The sequence below is a fragment of the Melopsittacus undulatus genome, chromosome 23 (genome assembly GCF_012275295.1).
Source record: "Melopsittacus undulatus isolate bMelUnd1 chromosome 23, bMelUnd1.mat.Z, whole genome shotgun sequence".
In the NCBI taxonomy this organism is placed as follows: Eukaryota; Metazoa; Chordata; class Aves; order Psittaciformes; family Psittaculidae; genus Melopsittacus; species Melopsittacus undulatus.
In genome coordinates this window covers 649702-667949 of record NC_047549.1, presented here as the reverse complement: position 1 = coordinate 667949, position 18248 = coordinate 649702, and the positions used below count along the sequence as shown (strand labels likewise).

The window sequence follows — 18248 nt, the reverse complement described above, 5'->3', positions numbered from 1 at the left end:
GCCCCGATCGCTCCCGGGGACCCCCCCCCCCCCCCCCCCATCCACAATGGTTGCTCCCAGCGCGGAGCCCCCATCCCCCCCTCCCCTCCACCCCCCCCCGTCGGACGCTCGGTTTTTACTTTTTACCGCTTGTTTTTAACTTCACAAATAAACGAGAATGAAAAAACGACCCCTCCCCCACCCCCCTCGTGTGTTTTTGGGGGGAAAAAGCTGGGTTTGGGGTTGGTTTTGGGGTGAAAAATGGGGATTTTCGGTCCGGAGCGGAGGGGGGGGTGGTAGGCCGCTGTTGTTGCTATGGTAACGGCGGAGGGGCGGGGCTTCCTGCGGCGGCGTGAGGGGAACTTCCGGTCCTGCGCAGTGCGGCGGTGGCAGCGCCGGAGCTGTGAGGGCTTGGGGATCTATGGGGTCCATAGGGGCTCTATAGGGGTCTGTGGGGATCCATAGGGGGCTATGGGGATCCATAGGGGGCTGTGGGACTCTATAGGGGGCTATGGGGGCTCTATAGGGGTCTGTGGGGATCCATAGGGGTCTGTGGGGATCCGTAGGGTGGCTATGGGGGCTCTATAGGGCCTCTATAGGGGTCTGTGGGATCCATAGGGATCCATAGGGGGCGATGGGGCCTCTATAGGGGGCTATGGGGGCTCTATAGGGGGGTATGGGGATCCATAGGGTGGCTATGGGGGCTCTATAGGGGTCTGTGGGGATCTATAGGGGGCTGTGGGGCTCTATAGGGGGCTATGGGGGCTCTATAGGGGTTTGTGGGGAGCCATAGGGGTCTATGGGGATCTATAGGTTGGCTATGGGGGCTCTATAGGGGGCTATGGGGATCCATAGGGGGCTATGGGGGCTCTATAGGGGGCTATGGGGATCCATAGGGGGCTATGTGGGCTCTATAGGGGTCTGTGGGGATCCATAGGGTGTCTATGGGGGCTCTATAGGGGTCTGTGGGATCCATAGGGTGGTTATGGGCTCCCTATAGGGGTCTGTGGGATCCATAGGGGGCTATGGGGGCTCTATAGGGGTCTGTGGGATCCATAGGGGGATATGGGGATCCACAGGGGGCTATGGGGGCTCTATAGGGATCCATAGGGTGGCTGTGGGTGCTCTATAGGGGTCTATAGGGATCCATAGGGTGGCTATGGGGGCTCTATAGGGGTCTATGGGGATCCATAGGGTGGCTGTGGGGGCTCTATAGGGGTCTATGGGGATCCATAGGGTGGCTGTGGGGGCTCTATGGGTGCTATCGGGCTGCTCAACACCTCCCCCCCCCGCTGCCCCCCAGGACTCCCCCCCGAGCCTCATCCGGACCCACCACGAGTGCCCCCCCCGCAGCCATGGCTGCACTGGTGAGGAAAGGGGGGAGGGGAGGGGGGGAGCCAAGGGGACCCCAAACCCCCCCCTGGCCCCCCCAAACCCCCCATCTCCTGTGTCCCCATAGGGCACCAGCAGCCAAATGGTGACCGAGTACGTGGTGCGGGTGCCCAAGTGAGTGCGGGGGGGGGGGGCATTGGGGGGGGCATTTGGGGGGGTTTGGGGGTGCCAATGATGGGTTCTGCCCCCCCCCCCCCCCAATAGGAACACCCCCAAGAGGTACAACATCATGGCCTTCAATGCAGCCGATAGGGTCAACTTCAGCACCTGGCACCAGGTAAGGGGGCTGGGATGGGGGGGACATGGATAATGGGGGGGCAATGGGATATGGGTATGGGGGGGATATGGGATTGGGGGCATGGACAATGGGGGGGGACAATGGGATATGGGGGTGGGGGGGACATGGACAATGGGGGGGGATACTGGGATGGGGGACAATGGGATTTGGGGTATATGGGATTGGGGGTGTGGCCAATGGGGGGATACAGGGATAGGGGACAATGGGATAGGGGGTTAGAGGGATGGGGGACATAGACAATGGAGGGATAAAGGGATAAGGGACAATGGGATATGGGTGGTACATAGACAATGGAAGAATATAGGGATAGGGGATAATGGGATAGGGGGGTACAGGGATGGGGGGACATAGACAATGGAGGGATACAGGGATAGGGGCCATGGGATAGGGCTCAGGTGCTGGGGAGTGGGTGGGATATGGGACCAGGATCAGGGCTGTGACATTCCCAGTGCTCCCATAGGCGCGCATGGAGCAGGTGGGATGTGGGGCCAGGGCTGTGACGTTCCCATAGGCGCGCATGGAGCAGGTGGGATGTGGGATCAGGGCTGTGATGTTCCCATAGGAGCAGGTGGGATATGGGGCCAGGATCAGGGCTGTGACGTTCCCATAGGCTCGCATGGAGCAGGTGGGATATGGGACCAGGATCAGGGCTGTGATGTTCCCATAGGCGCACATGGAGCAGGTGGGATATGGGATCAGGATCAGGGCTGTGATGCTCCCATAGGCTCGCATGGAGCAGGTGGGATATGGGATCAGGGCTGTGATGCTCCCATAGGCTTGCATGGAGCAGGTGGGATATGGGATCAGGGCTGTGATGTTCCCATAGGCTCGCATGGAGCAGGTGGGATGTGGGGCCAGGCTCAGGGCTGTGATGTTCCCATAGGAGCAGGTGGGATATGGGACCAGGGCTGTGATGTTCCCATAGGCTCGCATGGAGCAGGTGGGATATGGGATCAGGGCTGTGATGTTCCCATAGGCTCGCATGGAGCGGGACCTGAGCAACAAGCGCATCTACCAGGAGGAGGAGCTGCCTGAGAGCGGTGCAGGCAGTGAGTTCCACCGGCGGCTGCGGGATGAGGCACGACGCAGGAAATATGGGATCATCCTGAGGGAATTCCGGCCCGAGGACCAGCCCTGGATGCTGAGGGTCAATGGGAAGGCCGGCAGGAAGTGAGAGGGGGTGGGGGGGGATGGGGATGGGGATGGGAAGGGGATGGGGACAAGGATGGGGATTGGAAAGAGATAGGGATGGGGATGGGAATGGGATAGGGATAGGGACAGGGATGGGGTTTGGAAAGGAATAGGGATGGGGATAGGAAAGGGATAAGGATGGGGATGGGAATGGGATAGGGACAGGGATGGGGATTGGAAAGGGATAGGAATGGGGATAGGAAAGGGGATGGGAATGGGATATGGATGGGAATGGAATAGGGACAGGGATGGGAATGGGATAGAACAGGGATGAGGATGGGAATGGGATGGGGATGGGAAAGGGATAGAACAGGAATGTGCATAAGAAAGGAAGAGGGATTGGGGTGGGATGGGAGATGGACAGGGAGCCTCTGGGTACAGGGATGGGGATAGGGACACGGGATGGACATGAGATGGGCACAGGAAGGACATGGGAAGGACACAGGATGGCCATGGGATGGACATGGGATGGACATGGGATGAACATGGGATGGACACGGGATGGACATGGAATGGACAGAGGAAGGACACGGGATGGACACAGGAAGGACATGGGATGGACACGGGATGGACATGGGATGGACATGGGATGGACATGGGATGGACACAGGACACACAGGTCAAGGCCTCGCTCTGCCCCACAGGTACCGGGGGGTGAGGAAAGGAGGCGTCACCGAGAACGCCTCTTACTACATCTTCACCCAGTGTCCTGATGGAGCCTTCGAGGCCTTCCCAGTTCAGCACTGGTTCAACTTCACCCCCCTGGCCAAGCACCGGACCCTGACCGCTGAGGAGGCCGAGGAGGAGTGGGAGAGGTGATGGGGGGGGGCACTGATCCGGAACCCCCCATCCCCATCCCCATTGATGTGTGTGTGCCCCCCCATTCCCATTCCCATCCCCATTGATGTGTGTGTGCCCCCCCCATTCCCATTCCCATCCCCATCCCCATTGATGTGTGTGTGCCCCCCCCATTCCCATTCCCATTCCCATCCCCATTGATGTGTGCCCCCCCCCATTCCCATTCCCATCCCCATTGATGTGTGTGTGCCCCCCCCATTCCCATCCCTATCCCCATTGATGTGTGTGTGCCCCCCTCCCATCCCCATTGCTGTGTGTGCCCCCCCAGGAGGAACAAGGTCCTGAACCACTTCAGCATCATGCACTCATCCGGACCCCCCCATTCCCATTCCCATCCCCATTGCTGTGTGTGTCCCCCCCCATTCCCATCCCCATTGCTGTGTGTGTCCCCCCCCATTCCCATTCCCATTGATGTGTGTGTGCCCCCCCCATTCCCATTCCCATTGCTGTGTGTGTGCCCCCCCATTCCCATTCCCATCCCCATTGATGTGTGTGTGCCGCCCCCATTCCCATCCCCATTGATGTGTGTGTGCCGCCCCCATTCCCATTCCCATTGATGTGTGTGCCCCCCCCATTCCCATCCCCATTGCTGTGTGTGTGCCCCCCCCTTCCCATTCCCATCCCCATTGCTGTGTGTGTGCCCCCCCCCTTCCCATCTCCATCCCCATTGATGTGTGTGTGCCCCCCCATTCCCATCCCCATTGATGTGTGTGTGCCCCACCATTCCCATCCCCATTGCTGTGTGTGTGCCCCCCTCCCATCCCCATTGCTGTGTGTGTGCCCCCCTCCCATCCCCATTGCTGTGTGTGTGCCCCCCTCCCATCCCCATTGCTGTGTGTGTGCCCCCCTCCCATCCCCATTGATGTATGTGTGCCCCCCTCCCATCCCCATTGCTGTGTGCCCCCCCAGGAGGAACAAGGTCCTGAACCACTTCAGCATCATGCAGCAGCGGCGCCTGCGGGACCAGGATGAGGAAGAGGAGGAGAAGGAGAAGGCAGCCAAGAAGAAGGGGGGGGAGCTGCGGATCCATGACCTGGAGGAGGACCTGGAGCTGAGCTCCGAGGACAGTGAGGGCAGCGAGGGAGAGGGTGAGCCCCGAGGGGGGGTCACAGCATGGGGATGGGGATGGGGATGGGGACCCCCCCGCACCCCCAAACTCACCCCATTTACATAGGGGAGAAGGCTCCGAGGCCCAAGAAGGCAGCACCAGGGGGGAAGAGGAAGAAGAAGAAGAAGGGATCTGAGGATGAAGCCTTTGAGGACAGTGATGATGGAGACTTCGAGGGGCAGGAGGTGGATTACATGTCTGATGAGTCCAGGTATGCAGTGGGGGGGGTCCCCTATAGACCCCTATAGAACCCCCATAGACCCCTATAGAGCCCCCATAGACCCCTATAGAACCCCTATAGACCCCTATAGAACCCCCATAGACCCCTATAGAACCCCCATAGACCCCTATAGAGCCCCCATAGACCCCTATAGAGCCCCCATAGACCCCTATAGAACTTCCATAGACCCCTATAGAGCCCCCATAGCCACCCTATGGATGACCACAGACCCTTTTGGGGGGGGGTCCCCTTTATTGCATCCATCCCCCTTCACCCAACCCTTCTCTACTGCAGCAGCTCCATGGAGGAGGAGGTGGGGAAGACAAAGGTGACCAAGGAGGAGGAAGGCCCCAAAGGTGGGGATGGGAATGGGAATGGGGGGGGGGGGGGTATGGGGCACCCCATTCTCCTATGGGGGGGGCTGTATCTGTATGTGACCCCCACCAGGCATTGATGAGGCCAGCGAGAGCAGTGAGGACAGTGAGGAGGAGAAGGCGACCGAGGACAAGGAGGAGGAAGAGGAGGAGAAAGCAGCCCCAACACCCCAAGAGAAGAAGAAGAAGAAGGGTGAGGACCCCCCCCCCCCATTGCCCACCCCCCCCCCCATTGCCCCCCCCCCGGGGGTGCTTTTGGGCTGAAAACAGCCGAAATCAGCCCTGAGCATCATTTATCCCCCCCCAGACAGCAGTGATGAATCCCAGACCTCAGAGGAGAGTGACATTGACAGTGAGACCTCATCCGCGCTCTTTATGGCCGTGAGTGGGGTCCCCATCCCCATAATGGGGGGGATAAGGGGGGGGTGTCCCCTGACCCCCCCCCCCTCATTGTGCCCCCCCCATAGAAGAAGAAGACCCCCCCAAAACGGGAGCGTCGAGGCTCAGCCACCAGTTCCCATGGCAACAGCCGCCCTGGGACCCCCACTGAGCCCCCCCCCAGCACCGGCAGCACCCTGAGGGCAGCAGCATCCAGGCTGGAGCAAGGTGGGGGGGGGAGGGTCCTGTGGGTCCCTATGGGCTGTAAGGGGGGGGGGGAAGGGCCCTATGGGTCCCTATGGGGGGTGGAAGGGTCCTGTGGGTCCCTATGGGGTGGGGGGGGGTGGAAGGGCCCTGTGGGTCCCTATGGGCTATAAGGGGGGGAGGGAAGGTCCCTGTGGGTCCCTATGGGGGGGGGGAGTGGAAGGGTCCTGTGGGTCTCTATGGGGGCTGTAAGTGGGGGGGGTGGAAGGGCCCTGTGGGTCCTATGGGAGCTGTAAGGGGGGGGGGGGGTTGGAAGGAGTTGGGGTCCCCCCATGACCTTGTTGCCCCCCCCATGACCCTGTTGCCCCCCCCATGACCTTGTTGCCCCCCCCAAGGCCGCCGTGCCCCCCCAGAGCCCCCTGCTGCCAAGAGGCTGAAGCTGGAGCCAGGACCCCAGCCCCCATCAGGGAAATCCACCCCCAGCAGTGGGTGAGTTATGGGGGGGGCACCCCCCAGGCAGCAGCCAATGGCAGGGCTGTGTTAGGGTACATTGGAGTACATTGGGGTACACTGGGGTGCACTGGGTCTGTATTGGGGTGCACTGGTGTACATTGGGGTGCATTGGGGCTCTATTTGGGTACATTGGAGCTGTATTGGGGTGCATTGGGGCTGTGTTGGGGTACATTGGCGCTGTGTGGGAGTGCATTAGGGTGCACTGGGGCTGTATTGGGGTACATTGGGGTGTCCCTGCACAGTGAGGTGCAGCTGACAGAGGAGGCCGTGCTGTGCATTGGGGTGCACTGGGGTACATTGGGTCTGTATTGGGGTACATTGGTGTACACCGGTGTACATTGGGGTACACTGGGGTGTCCCCATCACAGTGAGGTACAGCTGACAGAGGAGGCCGTGCTGTACATTGGGTCTGTATTGGTGTACATTGGGGTGCACTGGTGTACATTGGGGTGTCCCATCACAGTGAGGTACAGCTGACAGAGGAGGCCGTGCTGTACATTGGGGTACATTGGTGTACATCAGGGTACATTGGGGTGTTTTGGGGTGTCCCATTGCAGTGAGGTACAGCTGACAGAGGAGGCCGTGCTGTACATTGGGGTGCACTGGGTTACATTGATGTACATTGATGTACATTGGGGTGTATTGGGGTGTCCCCCACAGTGAGGTACAGCTGACAGAGGAAGCCGTCCGCCGGTACCTGACCCGGAAGCCCATGACCACCAAGGACCTGCTCAAGAAGTTCCAGACCAAGCGCACTGGGCTGAGCTCTGATGCCACCGTCAATGTCCTGGCCCAGATCCTAAAGAGGCTGAACCCTGAGCGCAAAGTCATCGGGGACAAGATGCACTTCTCCCTGAAGGAATAGGGTACCTGGGAATGGGGGTACCCCGGGAACGGGAATGGGGGTACCCCCATGAACACCAGTACCGGGAATGGGGGTACCCCAGGAACACCGGGTACCGGTAACGGGAATAGGGTACACCAATAAACATCAGGTACCGGGAACGGGAATGGGGGTACGGCAATAAACACCGGGTACCGGGAATGGGAATGGGGGTACCCCCATAAACACTGGGTATCGGTAACGGGAATACCCCAATAAACACTGGGTACCGGTAACGGGAATGGGGGTACCCTAATACAAACCGGGTACCGGGAATGGGAATGGGGTACACCAATAAACACCGGGTGTCGGTAACTGGAATAAGGGTCCCTTTGGGGGGGGCACCCCATTAAACACCAGGTACCGGTAACAGGAATGGGGGGGGCACCCCAATAAGCACCTGGTATCGGTAACAGGAATAGGGGTACCCCAATAAACACCGGGTATCGCCAATAGGAGCCAGCGGAGGGGGGAGCGGCGCCCTGGTGGGAACAGCCTGCTCAGCCCCGCCCCACGCTTCCTATTGGGTAGCGGTGGGGACCAATCGGTGTCCGGCGCAGGGGGTGATGGGAGATGTAGTCCTGAGGGTTCAAGATAAAGGGGGGGCACCAATGTGGGGCTGGTGTCCCCCCAAAGCCATGTTGGGACCCCCCAATCCCACAGACCCCCCCAGTACTCACTGGGCTCCTTTAATACCTTTAATTCAATGGGAGATTCCAAAGCACCACTGGGGGGGGGGGAACCGTCAATGGGGGACTGGTACCCCCCCCAAAATCCCTATTGGGACCCCAAATCCCACACAGACCCCCCCAATACTCACTGGGCTCCCCAGCCCTTTAATACCTTTAATTCAATGGAGACCCCAAAGCACCATTGGGGGGGGAAACACCAATGTGGGGCTGGTACCCCCCCCCAAATCCCATACAGACCCCCCCAATCCCCCAATACTCACTGGGCTCCTTTAATACCTTTAATTCAATGGGAGACCCCAAAGCACCACTGGGGGGGGGGCAACCACCAATGTGGGGCTGATACCCCCCCCAAATCCCTATTGGGACCCCAAATCCCACACAGACCCCCCCCCAATACTCACTGGGCTCCTTTAATACCTTTAATACAATGGGAGATTCCAAAGCACCATTGGGGGGGGGGAACCACCAATGTGGGGCTGGTTCCCCCCCCCATATCCCTATTGGGACCTCAAAACCCACACAGACCCCCCCAATACTCACTGGCCTCCTTTAATACCTTTAATTCAATGGGAGATTCCAAAGCACCATTGGGGGGGGGGGGTGACCCCAATGGGGCTCAGGATGCAGGGGAGGGGTTGGGGGGCACAGGAGGGGTCGGGGGGGGCTCCTTTTGGACCAATCGGGGCTCGTCCTCTCCGCGGGGGGGGGGATGCACCAGGACCCGGTCCAGGAGCCCGAACTCCTGGGCCTCAACTGGGCTCAGGTACCGGTCCCGTTCCATTGCTGCCTCTGGGGGGGTAAAGGGGGGGTTAATGGGGGGCTATGGGGCAGGGGGGGGTCCGGGGGGGGTAAAGGGGGGCTATGGGGCAGGGGGGGGGTCCGGGGGGGGTTAATGGGGGGCTATGGGGCAGGGGGGGGGTCCGGGGGGGTTAATGGGGTGCTATGGGGCAGGGGGGGGTCCCGGGGGGGGTTAATGGGGGGCTATGGGGCAGGGGGGGGGGTCCGGGGGGGGTTAATGGGGGGCTATGGGGCAGGGGGGGGTTAAAGGGGGGGTTAATGGGGTGCTATGGGGCAGGGGGGGGTCCGGGGGGGGTTAATAGGGGGCTATGGGGCAGGGGGGGGGTTAAAGGGGGGGTTAATTGGGGGCTATGGGGTAGGGGGGGGGTCCGGGGGGGTCCTCACCAATGACACTCAATGGCTGCCCCGTGTGCTTGGCATAGATGCCATTGATCTGGCGCTTGAGGGTCAGGATCTCCTCGGCCTGGATGGCAATGTCAGTGGCCTGGCCCTGGGGGGGCACACACAACATGGGGGGGGGTCCCCTCATGTATCTTTTGCCCCCCCCCCCCCCAGTAAAGTGGTTCCATCTGCACTGTACCCATTACCCCCCCCCCACAAGTGGGAAGTTCCAAGCCCTATGGGCAGCTCTCAGTCATTACCCCCACCCAAGGCAGTTCCATTCCCATGGGGGGGGGGGGAATCCTATACCCCCAAACCCATTCCTATACCCCCCTGGATGCTCCCCATAACCATTCACCCCCCACACTCCTCAATGGGGGTGCCCCCATACCCATTACCCCCCAGAGACTGTTCCATCCCCACTGGGGGGGGGTCCACATTCCCATACCCCCCTGGAGGCTCCCCATAACCATTCCTATACCCCCCCCACTCCTCAATGGGCTCCCCCCATACCCATTACCCCCCACAGACTGTTCCATTCCCCAATGGGGGGGGGTCCACATTCACTCCCCTCCATTCCTATACCCCCCATAACCATCCCCCCCCCCCACTCCTCAATGGGCTCCCCCCATACCCATTACCCCCCCCGAGACTGTCCCATTCCCCCCCACACTCCTCAATGGGGCTCCCCCCATACCCATTACCCCCCACAGACTGTTCCATTCCCCCCTGGGGGGGGGTCCATCCATACCCGTGCCCCCCCGGAGGGCTGGTGCACCATGATACGGGCATTGGGGAGCGCATGGCGCTGTCCGGGGGCCCCCCCCGCCAGCAGCAGGGACCCCATACTGGCCGCCTGCCCCACACACCATGTGCACACTGGGTTCAGCACATACTGCATCGTGTCATAGATGGCCAGGCCTGATGTCACTGCCCCACCTATGGGGGGGGGGCAAGAACACCATTAGAGGGGTCACCCCCCCCCCCGGACCCCAAACCCCCCCCCCACCCCATAGGGCTCACCAGGGCTGTTGATGTACATGTGAATGGGCTTCGTGTTGCTCTCGGACTGCAGGAACAGGAGCTGGGCAATGACCAGGCTGGCCAGGGAGTCATCGATCTGGGGGGGGTATGGGGTTAGAGGGGGGGTTATAGGGGGGGATATGGGGGGGTTATAGGGGGGGGAAATAGAGGGGGATATGGGGGAGGTATGGGGGGGATATGTGGGGGGTATAGGGGCGGATATGGGGGGGCTATAGGGGGGGATATGGAGGAGCTATTGGGATGATAAGGAAGGAAGTTATGGGGGTTATAGAGGGGGATATGGGGGGGGTTATAGGGGGAATATGAAGGGGGCTATTGGCATGATAAGAAAGGAGGTTATGGGGGTTATAGAGGGGGATATAGGGGGGTTATGGGGGGAATATGGGGGTTATAGGGGGGGATATGGGGGGGCTATTGGGACAATAAGGAAAGAGGTTATGGGGGTCATAGAGGGGGATATGGGGGGGTTATAGGGGGGAATATGGAGAGGCTATTGGGATGATAAGGAAGGAAGTTATGGGGGTTATAAAGGGGTATATAGAGGGGTTATGGAAGGGGGGGTGATATGGAGGGGATATTGCGGCAGCTATTGGGGTAAGGAGGGAAGTTATGGGGGTTATAGAGGGGCATGGTGGGGCTACTGGGGTGATAAGGAGGGGGATTATGGAGGTTATAGAGGGACATGGGAGGGACCTATGGGGGAGTACTGGGATGATGATGGGGGTAATGGTTATAGAAGGTATATAGAAGGGTTATGGAAGGGATCATGATATGGGGTGCTATGGGGGGGCTACTGGGATGATCAGGAGGGGGTTATGGAGGTTATAGAGGGGCATATAGGGGGGTTATTGGGATGATGAGGGGGATAATGGCTATAGAGAGGTATATAGAAGCGTTATGGAAGGGGTCATTATATGGGCCTTAATGGGGGGGCTACTGGGATGATCAGGAGGAGCATTATGGAGGTTATAGAGGAGCATATGGGGGGGTTATGGGGGCTGATATTGGGGTGATAAAGTTGGGGGTTATGAAGCTGGGATGTGGGGGGGCTATGGAGAAGGGGGATGGGGGGGGGACAGAGGGGACACAGAAGGGATATGGAGGAGAACAAAGGGGTCCCCGGGGTACAGAGGGGGACAAGGGGGGGGGCTATGGGGGGTTGGGGGGGGGGGCTATGGGGGGGTTGGGGGGGGGGGCTATGGGGGGGTTGGGGGGGGCTATGGGGGGTTGGGGGGGGGGGCTATGGGGGGGTTGGGGGGGGCTATGGGGGGTTGGGGGGGGGCTATGGGGGGTTGGGGGGGGGGGCTATGGGGGGCTATGGGGGGGGGCACCCCCATAGGTGTCAATGGGCTCCCCCCTCCCCCACTCACCGGACCCATGACACAGACGATTCTCTCCCGTAGCAGCCGTGAGTAGATGTCATAGGCGCGTTCCCCACGGCCCTGGGGGTCACATGGGGGGTCACATGGGGGGGGTCACATGGGGGGGTCACATGGGGGGGGGGTCACGTGGGGGGGTTACATGGGGGGGGGTCACATTGGGGGGGGTTACATGGAGAAGGGGGTCACATGGGGGGGGGGTCACATGGAGGGGGTCACATGGGGGGGTCACATGGAGGGGGGTCACGTGGGGGGGTTACATGGAAAGGGTTACATGGAGGGGGTCACATGGGGGGGGTCACATAGAGGAGGGGGTCACATGGAGGGGGTCACGTGGAGGGTCTCTCACCGTCTGCTCCACCACGATGGGGATCAGGGGGGGGCTGCTCCTCGGACCCGTCCGGTGAAGGCCTCGGGCCCAGGCCTGGACCCGGCACAGGCCGCGCTGGGGGGGGGGGGGGGGGGGGGGGGGAGGGGGGGGTGAGACCGGGGCGGAACCGGAAGCACCGGAAGTACCGGACCCCCCCCCCCCCCCCTCCGGTACCGGGCCCCGCTCCGCAGCCCTCACCGCCAGCACAGGCCTCATCGTGACCCGGAAGCGCTTTGCTGACCCCGGAAGTGCCCCCCCCCCCGTGCGTTACTCACAGCATCCCCATACCGAGCCCGGTAACGGCCGCGGTCACGTGGGGGGGGCTCCGGGTCACGGAGGGGGCAGCCCCTCCCCCCCCGCTATGGGTCTGGGCCCCACATCCGCCCCACGGCGGCACCGGCACCGTCGGGACTACAACTCCCAGCAGCCCCCGCGGCGGCCGCTCACCCTCTGCGCATGCGCCTCCCCCCACTAACCCTCCCCGCGGTGATTGACAACGGTGGCAACCAATAGAAAGCCGCCAGCTCCCCGCGTGGCCCCGCCCCCAGGAAGCGTCGACGGACGCAGCCGTCCACCAATGGCATCGCGCCGCGGGTGGGAGTGACGCAGGCCTCAACCAATCAGCGTGCGGCGGCCGCGTGCGACAGCCAATGGGAGCGCGGGGGCGGGGGGGCGTGGCTTCGGAGGCCCGGGTAGCAACAGTTGCCCCGGTGAGGGAACACGGAGGCCGCCATTGCCGCGGTCGCCGTGGAGACGGAGCCCGGAGCGGACGGACCAGGCCCCGGCGGAGCCCGGTGCGAGGGGGGGCAAGATGGCGGCCACCGGAGGGGGGGGGGGGGGGACACCGGGAGGGGGGAACGGAGGCGGAGGGGGGGGGGGGATGGAAACGGGAGAGGGCCAAGGGGGGGCGGGGCCTGGGGGGTTGGGGGGGAGGGGAGGACCAATGGGGAGGAGGAGATGGGGGGGGGGAGGGGGGAGGAGCCAATGGGGAGGGCGGTGGGAGGACACGCCCCCTTCCGTGAGGGCATGGGGGGGGGGGGGGGGGGGGGTGATGTCACGGCGTGACGTCACTCCGGGGGGGGGGGGGGGGGGGGCGTTGTCGTCACCTGGTAACAGCCAATGGAGGGACAGCCCCCCGTGACGTAGTCCCGTGACGTCACTCGGGGGGGGGGGGCGCTGTCGTCACCTAGTAACAGCCAATGGAGGGACCCCCCCCGTGACGTCGTGCCGTGACGTCACTCGCCCGGGGGGGAGGAGCTTCCGGTGACGCCAAGCATTGCCCATCATGGCGAGGTGTGATGTCACGCCGTGACGTCACGACGCGCCGAGGTCACTGACGGGAGAGGCCGTGACGTCACAGTGACGTCAATGACATCACCGTGACGTCACCGAGCAGCCCCCGCTCTCCCCTTCGCCCCCCCCTCCAGGCCCCGCCCCCCGTCGCCATGGCGACGCCTGCTTACGTCACCGAGCTGACCGCCGCCACCACGACCACCACGACGCAGCAGCCGCCGCAGGCCCCGCCCCCTCCAGGCCCCGCCCCCTTCGGGGCGGAGCTCCCCGGAGGCCCCGCCCCTCCGCCGCTCCCCCCCGCCCCCCCCTCAGCACTTCATCGTTGTCACGGTGTCCGGTGAGACCCGGATGTGGGGGGGGGGGGGGCAAATGGGGGGGTCATGGGGGGGGGCCCAAGGGGGGGGGGGTTATGGGATGGGGGGGAGGTTTGGGTCCCATTGACCCCAAATCTCCCTTTTCTTACCCCAAAACAGAGGCTGCTCTGGAGCCGGTTCCCGAGGGCAGCCCCGCCCCCCCCCCCGCTGCTGCCCCCCCTGCACCTGGACCCCCTTCTGCCGTGCAGCAACAGGTGGGGACCCCCCAGAAAACAATGGGGGGCAGAGGGGGTCACACTGCTCCTCCCTGTCCCATTGATCCCCCCTCATTGATCCCCCCCATTCATCCCCCCATTAATCCCCCCCATTGATCCCACCATTGACCCCCCCATTGATCCCCTTCATTGATACCCCCCCATTGAATCCCCCCTCATTGATACCCCCATTGATCCCTCCCATTGATCCCCCCCATTGATCCCCCCCATTGATACCCCCCCATTGAATCCCCCCTCATTGATACCCCCATTGATCCCCCCATTGATCACCTTCATTGATCCCTCCCATTGATACCCCCATTGATCCTCCCCATTGATCCCCCCCCATTGATCCCCCCCCATTGATCCTCCCCCATTGATCCCCCCCCATTGATCCTCCCCCATTGATCCCCCCCCATTGATCCCCCCCCCATTGATTCCCCCCCATTGATCCCCCCATTGACACCCCTTATTGATCTCCCCCATCCATCCCCCCATTGATCCCCCCATTGATTCCCCCCATTGATCCTCTCCATTGGTCCCCCCCATTGATCCCCCATTGATCCCCCCATCAATCCCCCCATTGATCCCCCATTGATCCCCCCATCAATCCCCCCATTGATCCCCCATTGATCCCCCTTTGTGCCCCCCCAGCGCTCCCCAGCCCCCAGCAGCACCGCGACCCCCAAGCCAGGCCCCCTCCCAGGCCCCCAAGAGGTGAGTGTGGGGATGGGGATGGGGGGGGGACACTGGGGGGGTTATGGGGCTCACCCCCTGACCCCCCCATTCCCCCCCCAGGTCACAACACTCCCCCCAGTACACGTGTACCCCACACCAGTGCCCTATGTGGAGGGCAACGACGGCTCCTACGCCCCCCCCGGTGCCATGTGAGTGACCTGGACCCCCCCAAAGGGGAACACATGGGGGGGGTCCCCCAAAAACCCCCCCCTCATTTTGTGTCCCCCCCCACAGCCGCTCTGGTTCCTACCCCTATGCTGAGGCCCCTCTCTATGGGCAGAGCAGTGGCACCGGTTACTACGAGAGCCCGGGGGGGGCCCCGGTGCAGCCCAGCCCCCCCCCCCCCCGCGCCCAGCCGGGCCCCCCCCCGGCCCCCACCGCCCCCCCCCCCCGCCCCCATCTACGTGTCGGGGGGGGGGCAGATATTGGGGACCCCCCCCTCCCCCCGGCCCCCCAGCCCCTCCCCCCCCCACCTCCAGCACCGCCCCCCCCGCGGCCACCAGCACCAGTGGCCCCCCCGGCACCGGCACCGGCACCTTCGTCATCCAGGGGGGGTATGTGCTGGGGGGGGGCGGCCAGGCCTATTCACACAGCACCAGAGCATCCCCTGCCACGGTGAGCAGGGAACCGGGGGGGGGATGGGGGGGGGGAATTGGGGGGAAAATGGGAAATTTTGGGGGAAAATGGGGAAAATTGGGGGGGAAAAGGGGGGAATTTGGGGAAAAAAAGGGAAATTTGGGGGGAAAAGTGGGAAAATTGGGGAAAAATGGGAGATTTAGGGGGAAATTTGGGGAAAAATGGGAAATTTGGGGGGAAATTTGGGGAGAAATGAGAAATTTGGGGGAAAACCACGGGAAATTTGTGGGAAAAGGCAGAAAATTGGGAAGGAAATGGGAAATTTTGGGGGAAATTGGGAAATTGAGGGAAGAAAATGACAAATTTTGGGTGGTGTTGGGGTTTATTGGGGATTGTTGGGGGTCATTGTGGAGGTCATTGTGGGGGTCATTGTGGGGTCATTATCGGGTCACTGCAGGGGTCATTGCGGGGTCATTGTGGGGTCATTATCGGGTCACTGCGGGGTCATTGTGGTGTCACTGCAGGGGTTGTTATGGAGGTCACTGTGGGGTCATTGTGGAGGTCATTGTGGGGTCACTGCAGGGGTCATTGTGGGGGTCATTGTGAGGTTATTGTGAAAGTCATTGTGGGGTCACTGTGGAGGTCAGTGTGGGGTCATCGTGAAGGTCACGATGGGGTCATTGTGAGGTCATTTTGAAGATCACTGTGGGGTCATTGCGAGGTCATAGTGGGGTCACCGTGGGGTCATTTTGAAGGTCACTGTGGGGTCATCACGGGGTCATCTCAGCTGACCCCTCTGTAACCCCCCTTAGGTGCAGTGGCTGCTGGAGAACTACGAGGGCGCTGAGGGTGTGAGCCTGCCCCGCAGTGCTCTGTACTGCCACTACCTGCTGCACTGCCAGCACCGAGCGCTGCCCCCGGTCAATGCTGCCTCCTTTGGGAAACTCATCCGATCAGTGTTCCCTGGGCTGCGAACACGGAGACTGGGAACCAGGTAACACATAGAGATACCATAGAGATACCATAGAGACACCATAGAGACACCATAGGGACACTACCTGCTGCACTGCCAGCACCGAGCGCTGCCCCCGGTCAATGCTGCCTCCTTTGGGAAACTCATCCGATCAGTGTTCCCTGGGCTGCGAACACGGAGACTGGGAACCAGGTACCACATAGAGACACCATAGAGAGATATAGAGACACATAGAGACACCATAGAGACACATAGAGGTACATAGAGACACCATAGGGACACCATAGGGACACTACCTGCTGCACTGCCAGCACCGAGCGCTGCCCCCGGTCATGCTGCCTCCTTTGGCAAACTCATCCGATCAGTGTTCCCTGGGCTGCGAACACGGAGACGGGGAACCAGGTACCACATAGAGACACCATAGAGAGATATAGAGACACATAGAGACACCATAGAGACACATAGAGGTACATAGAGACACCATAGGGACACCATAGGGACACTACCTGCTGCACTGCCAGCACCGAGCGCTGCCCCCGGTCAATGCTGCCTCCTTTGGCAAACTCATCCGATCAGTGTTCCCTGGGCTGCGAACACGGAGACTGGGAACCAGGTACCACATAGAGACACCATAGGGACACCATAGAGACACATAAGAGACATAGAGACCCATAGAGAGACATAGGACACCATAGAGAGACATAGAGACACATAGAGAGACATAGAGACACATAGAGAGACATAGAGACACATAGAGACACCATAGAGACATAGAGAGACATAGAGACACCATAGAGAGACATAGAGACACCATAGAGAGACATAGAGACACCATAGAGACACATAGACTCACCATAGAGAGGCATAGAGAAGACCATAGAGACACCATAGAGAGACATAGAGACACATAGAGACCCCATAGTGACCCACAGAGACCCACAGGGACCCATAGAGCCACAGAAACCCATAGCGACCATAGCAACCCACAGGGAACCGAGACCCATAGAGACACATAGAGACCCCATAGTGAAAACATAGTAACCCATAGAGACCCCCATAGAGACACGTAGCAATCCATAGCAACCTATAGAGACCCCATAGAGACACATAGCAGACCCGTAGTGACCCATAGTGCCTCATAGCGACCCACTACACCCCACATCACCCCAGAGAGACCCATAGCACCCCACCACAGCCCAGACACCCCCAACACCCCCTGGGACCCCCCACCATAACCCCATATCTGCCCCCAGGGGGAACTCCAAGTACCACTATTATGGGCTGCGCATCAAGGCCGTGTCCCCCCTGCTTGCGGCTCATGGAGGACCAGCAGCACCTGGCCATGCGGCAGCAGCCCTTCGCCCAGAAGCGACAGGCGTGAGGGCTCAGACCCACATCCCCCCCCCCCCCCCCATCAGCAATGGGGCCGGCCCCACTGATGCCCCCCCATCAGGCAATGGGGCCGGGCCCCACTGATCCCACCCCCATCAGCAATGGGGCAGGCCCCACTGATGCCCTCCCATCAGCAATGGGCAGGCCCCACTGATGCCCCCCCCATCAGCAATGGGCCGGCCCCACTGATGCCCCCCCCCCATCCAGCAATGTGGCCCGGCCCCACTGATGCCCTCCCATCAGCAATGGGACTGGCCCCACTGATGCCCTCCCATCAGCAATGGGACCCCGCCCCACTGATGCCCCCCCATCAGCAATGGGAACTGGCCCCACTGATGCCCCCCCCTCCCATCAGCAATGGGGGCCGGACCCACTGATGCCCCCCACATCAGCAATGGGGCCGGCCCCACTGATGCCCCCCCCCCATCAGCAATGGGGCCAGCCCCACTGATGCCCCCCCCCCAATCAGCAATGGGCCCGGCCCCACTGATGCCCCCCCCCATCAGCAATGGGACCGGCCTCACTGATGCCCCCCCCCCATCGCAATGGGACCGGCCCCACTGATGCCCCCCCCATCAGCATGGGGCCGGCCCATGATGCCCCCCATCAGCAATGGGGCCGGCCCCCACTGATGCCCCCCCCATCA

The 18248-nt window shown here is 61.7% G+C and overlaps 3 protein-coding genes and 1 long non-coding RNA gene across 6 annotated transcripts in view; 3 read left to right on the top strand and 1 right to left on the bottom strand.

Moving 5' to 3' along the window:
- Window positions 1-348: 348 nt before the first annotated feature.
- GTF2F1 (general transcription factor IIF subunit 1) lies at window positions 349-7537 on the top strand. 2 transcript variants are annotated; one of them, XM_034071923.1, is made up of 15 exons: window positions 349-382; window positions 1283-1346; window positions 1439-1485; window positions 1576-1648; window positions 2646-2839; window positions 3505-3675; window positions 4628-4806; window positions 4893-5037; window positions 5341-5402; window positions 5494-5613; window positions 5728-5801; window positions 5888-6026; window positions 6398-6491; window positions 7176-7385; window positions 7442-7537. In XM_034071923.1, the coding sequence occupies exons 2-14, from the start codon at window positions 1335-1337 to the stop codon at window positions 7378-7380; spliced, it is 1515 nt and encodes a 504-aa protein (XP_033927814.1). In that variant the 5' UTR covers window positions 349-382; window positions 1283-1334; the 3' UTR covers window positions 7381-7385; window positions 7442-7537. The 2 variants fall into 2 exon arrangements, with proteins under 2 accessions (XP_033927814.1, XP_033927813.1); XM_034071922.1 differs by lacking the exon at window positions 7442-7537 and having other exon boundaries at window positions 7176-7431.
- Window positions 7538-8635: 1098 nt separating this feature from the next.
- CLPP (caseinolytic mitochondrial matrix peptidase proteolytic subunit) lies at window positions 8636-12308 on the bottom strand. Of its 2 annotated transcripts, none has more exons than XM_034071925.1 (7): window positions 12261-12308; window positions 12042-12137; window positions 11684-11755; window positions 10293-10389; window positions 10021-10208; window positions 9273-9378; window positions 8636-8879 (listed from the first exon to the last, which is right to left on the bottom strand). In XM_034071925.1, the coding sequence occupies exons 1-7, from the start codon at window positions 12276-12278 to the stop codon at window positions 8707-8709; spliced, it is 750 nt and encodes a 249-aa protein (XP_033927816.1). In that variant the 5' UTR covers window positions 12279-12308; the 3' UTR covers window positions 8636-8706. The 2 variants fall into 2 exon arrangements, with proteins under 2 accessions (XP_033927816.1, XP_033927815.1); XM_034071924.1 differs by having other exon boundaries at window positions 12237-12280.
- Window positions 12309-14620: 2312 nt separating this feature from the next.
- On the top strand, window positions 14621-14996 carry LOC117437528 (uncharacterized). Its single transcript, XR_004550463.1, has 3 exons — window positions 14621-14640; window positions 14722-14810; window positions 14896-14996. It is a non-coding gene; the product is annotated as an uncharacterized lncRNA (long non-coding RNA).
- Window positions 14997-17528: 2532 nt separating this feature from the next.
- Window positions 17529-18248, top strand: part of RFX1 (regulatory factor X1) — a 13021-nt gene continuing 12301 nt past the window's right edge. The window contains exon 1 of the mRNA XM_034072087.1: window positions 17529-17587. Within this exon, the coding sequence (XP_033927978.1) occupies window positions 17529-17587 (59 nt within the window). The remainder of the gene's footprint in view (window positions 17588-18248) is intronic.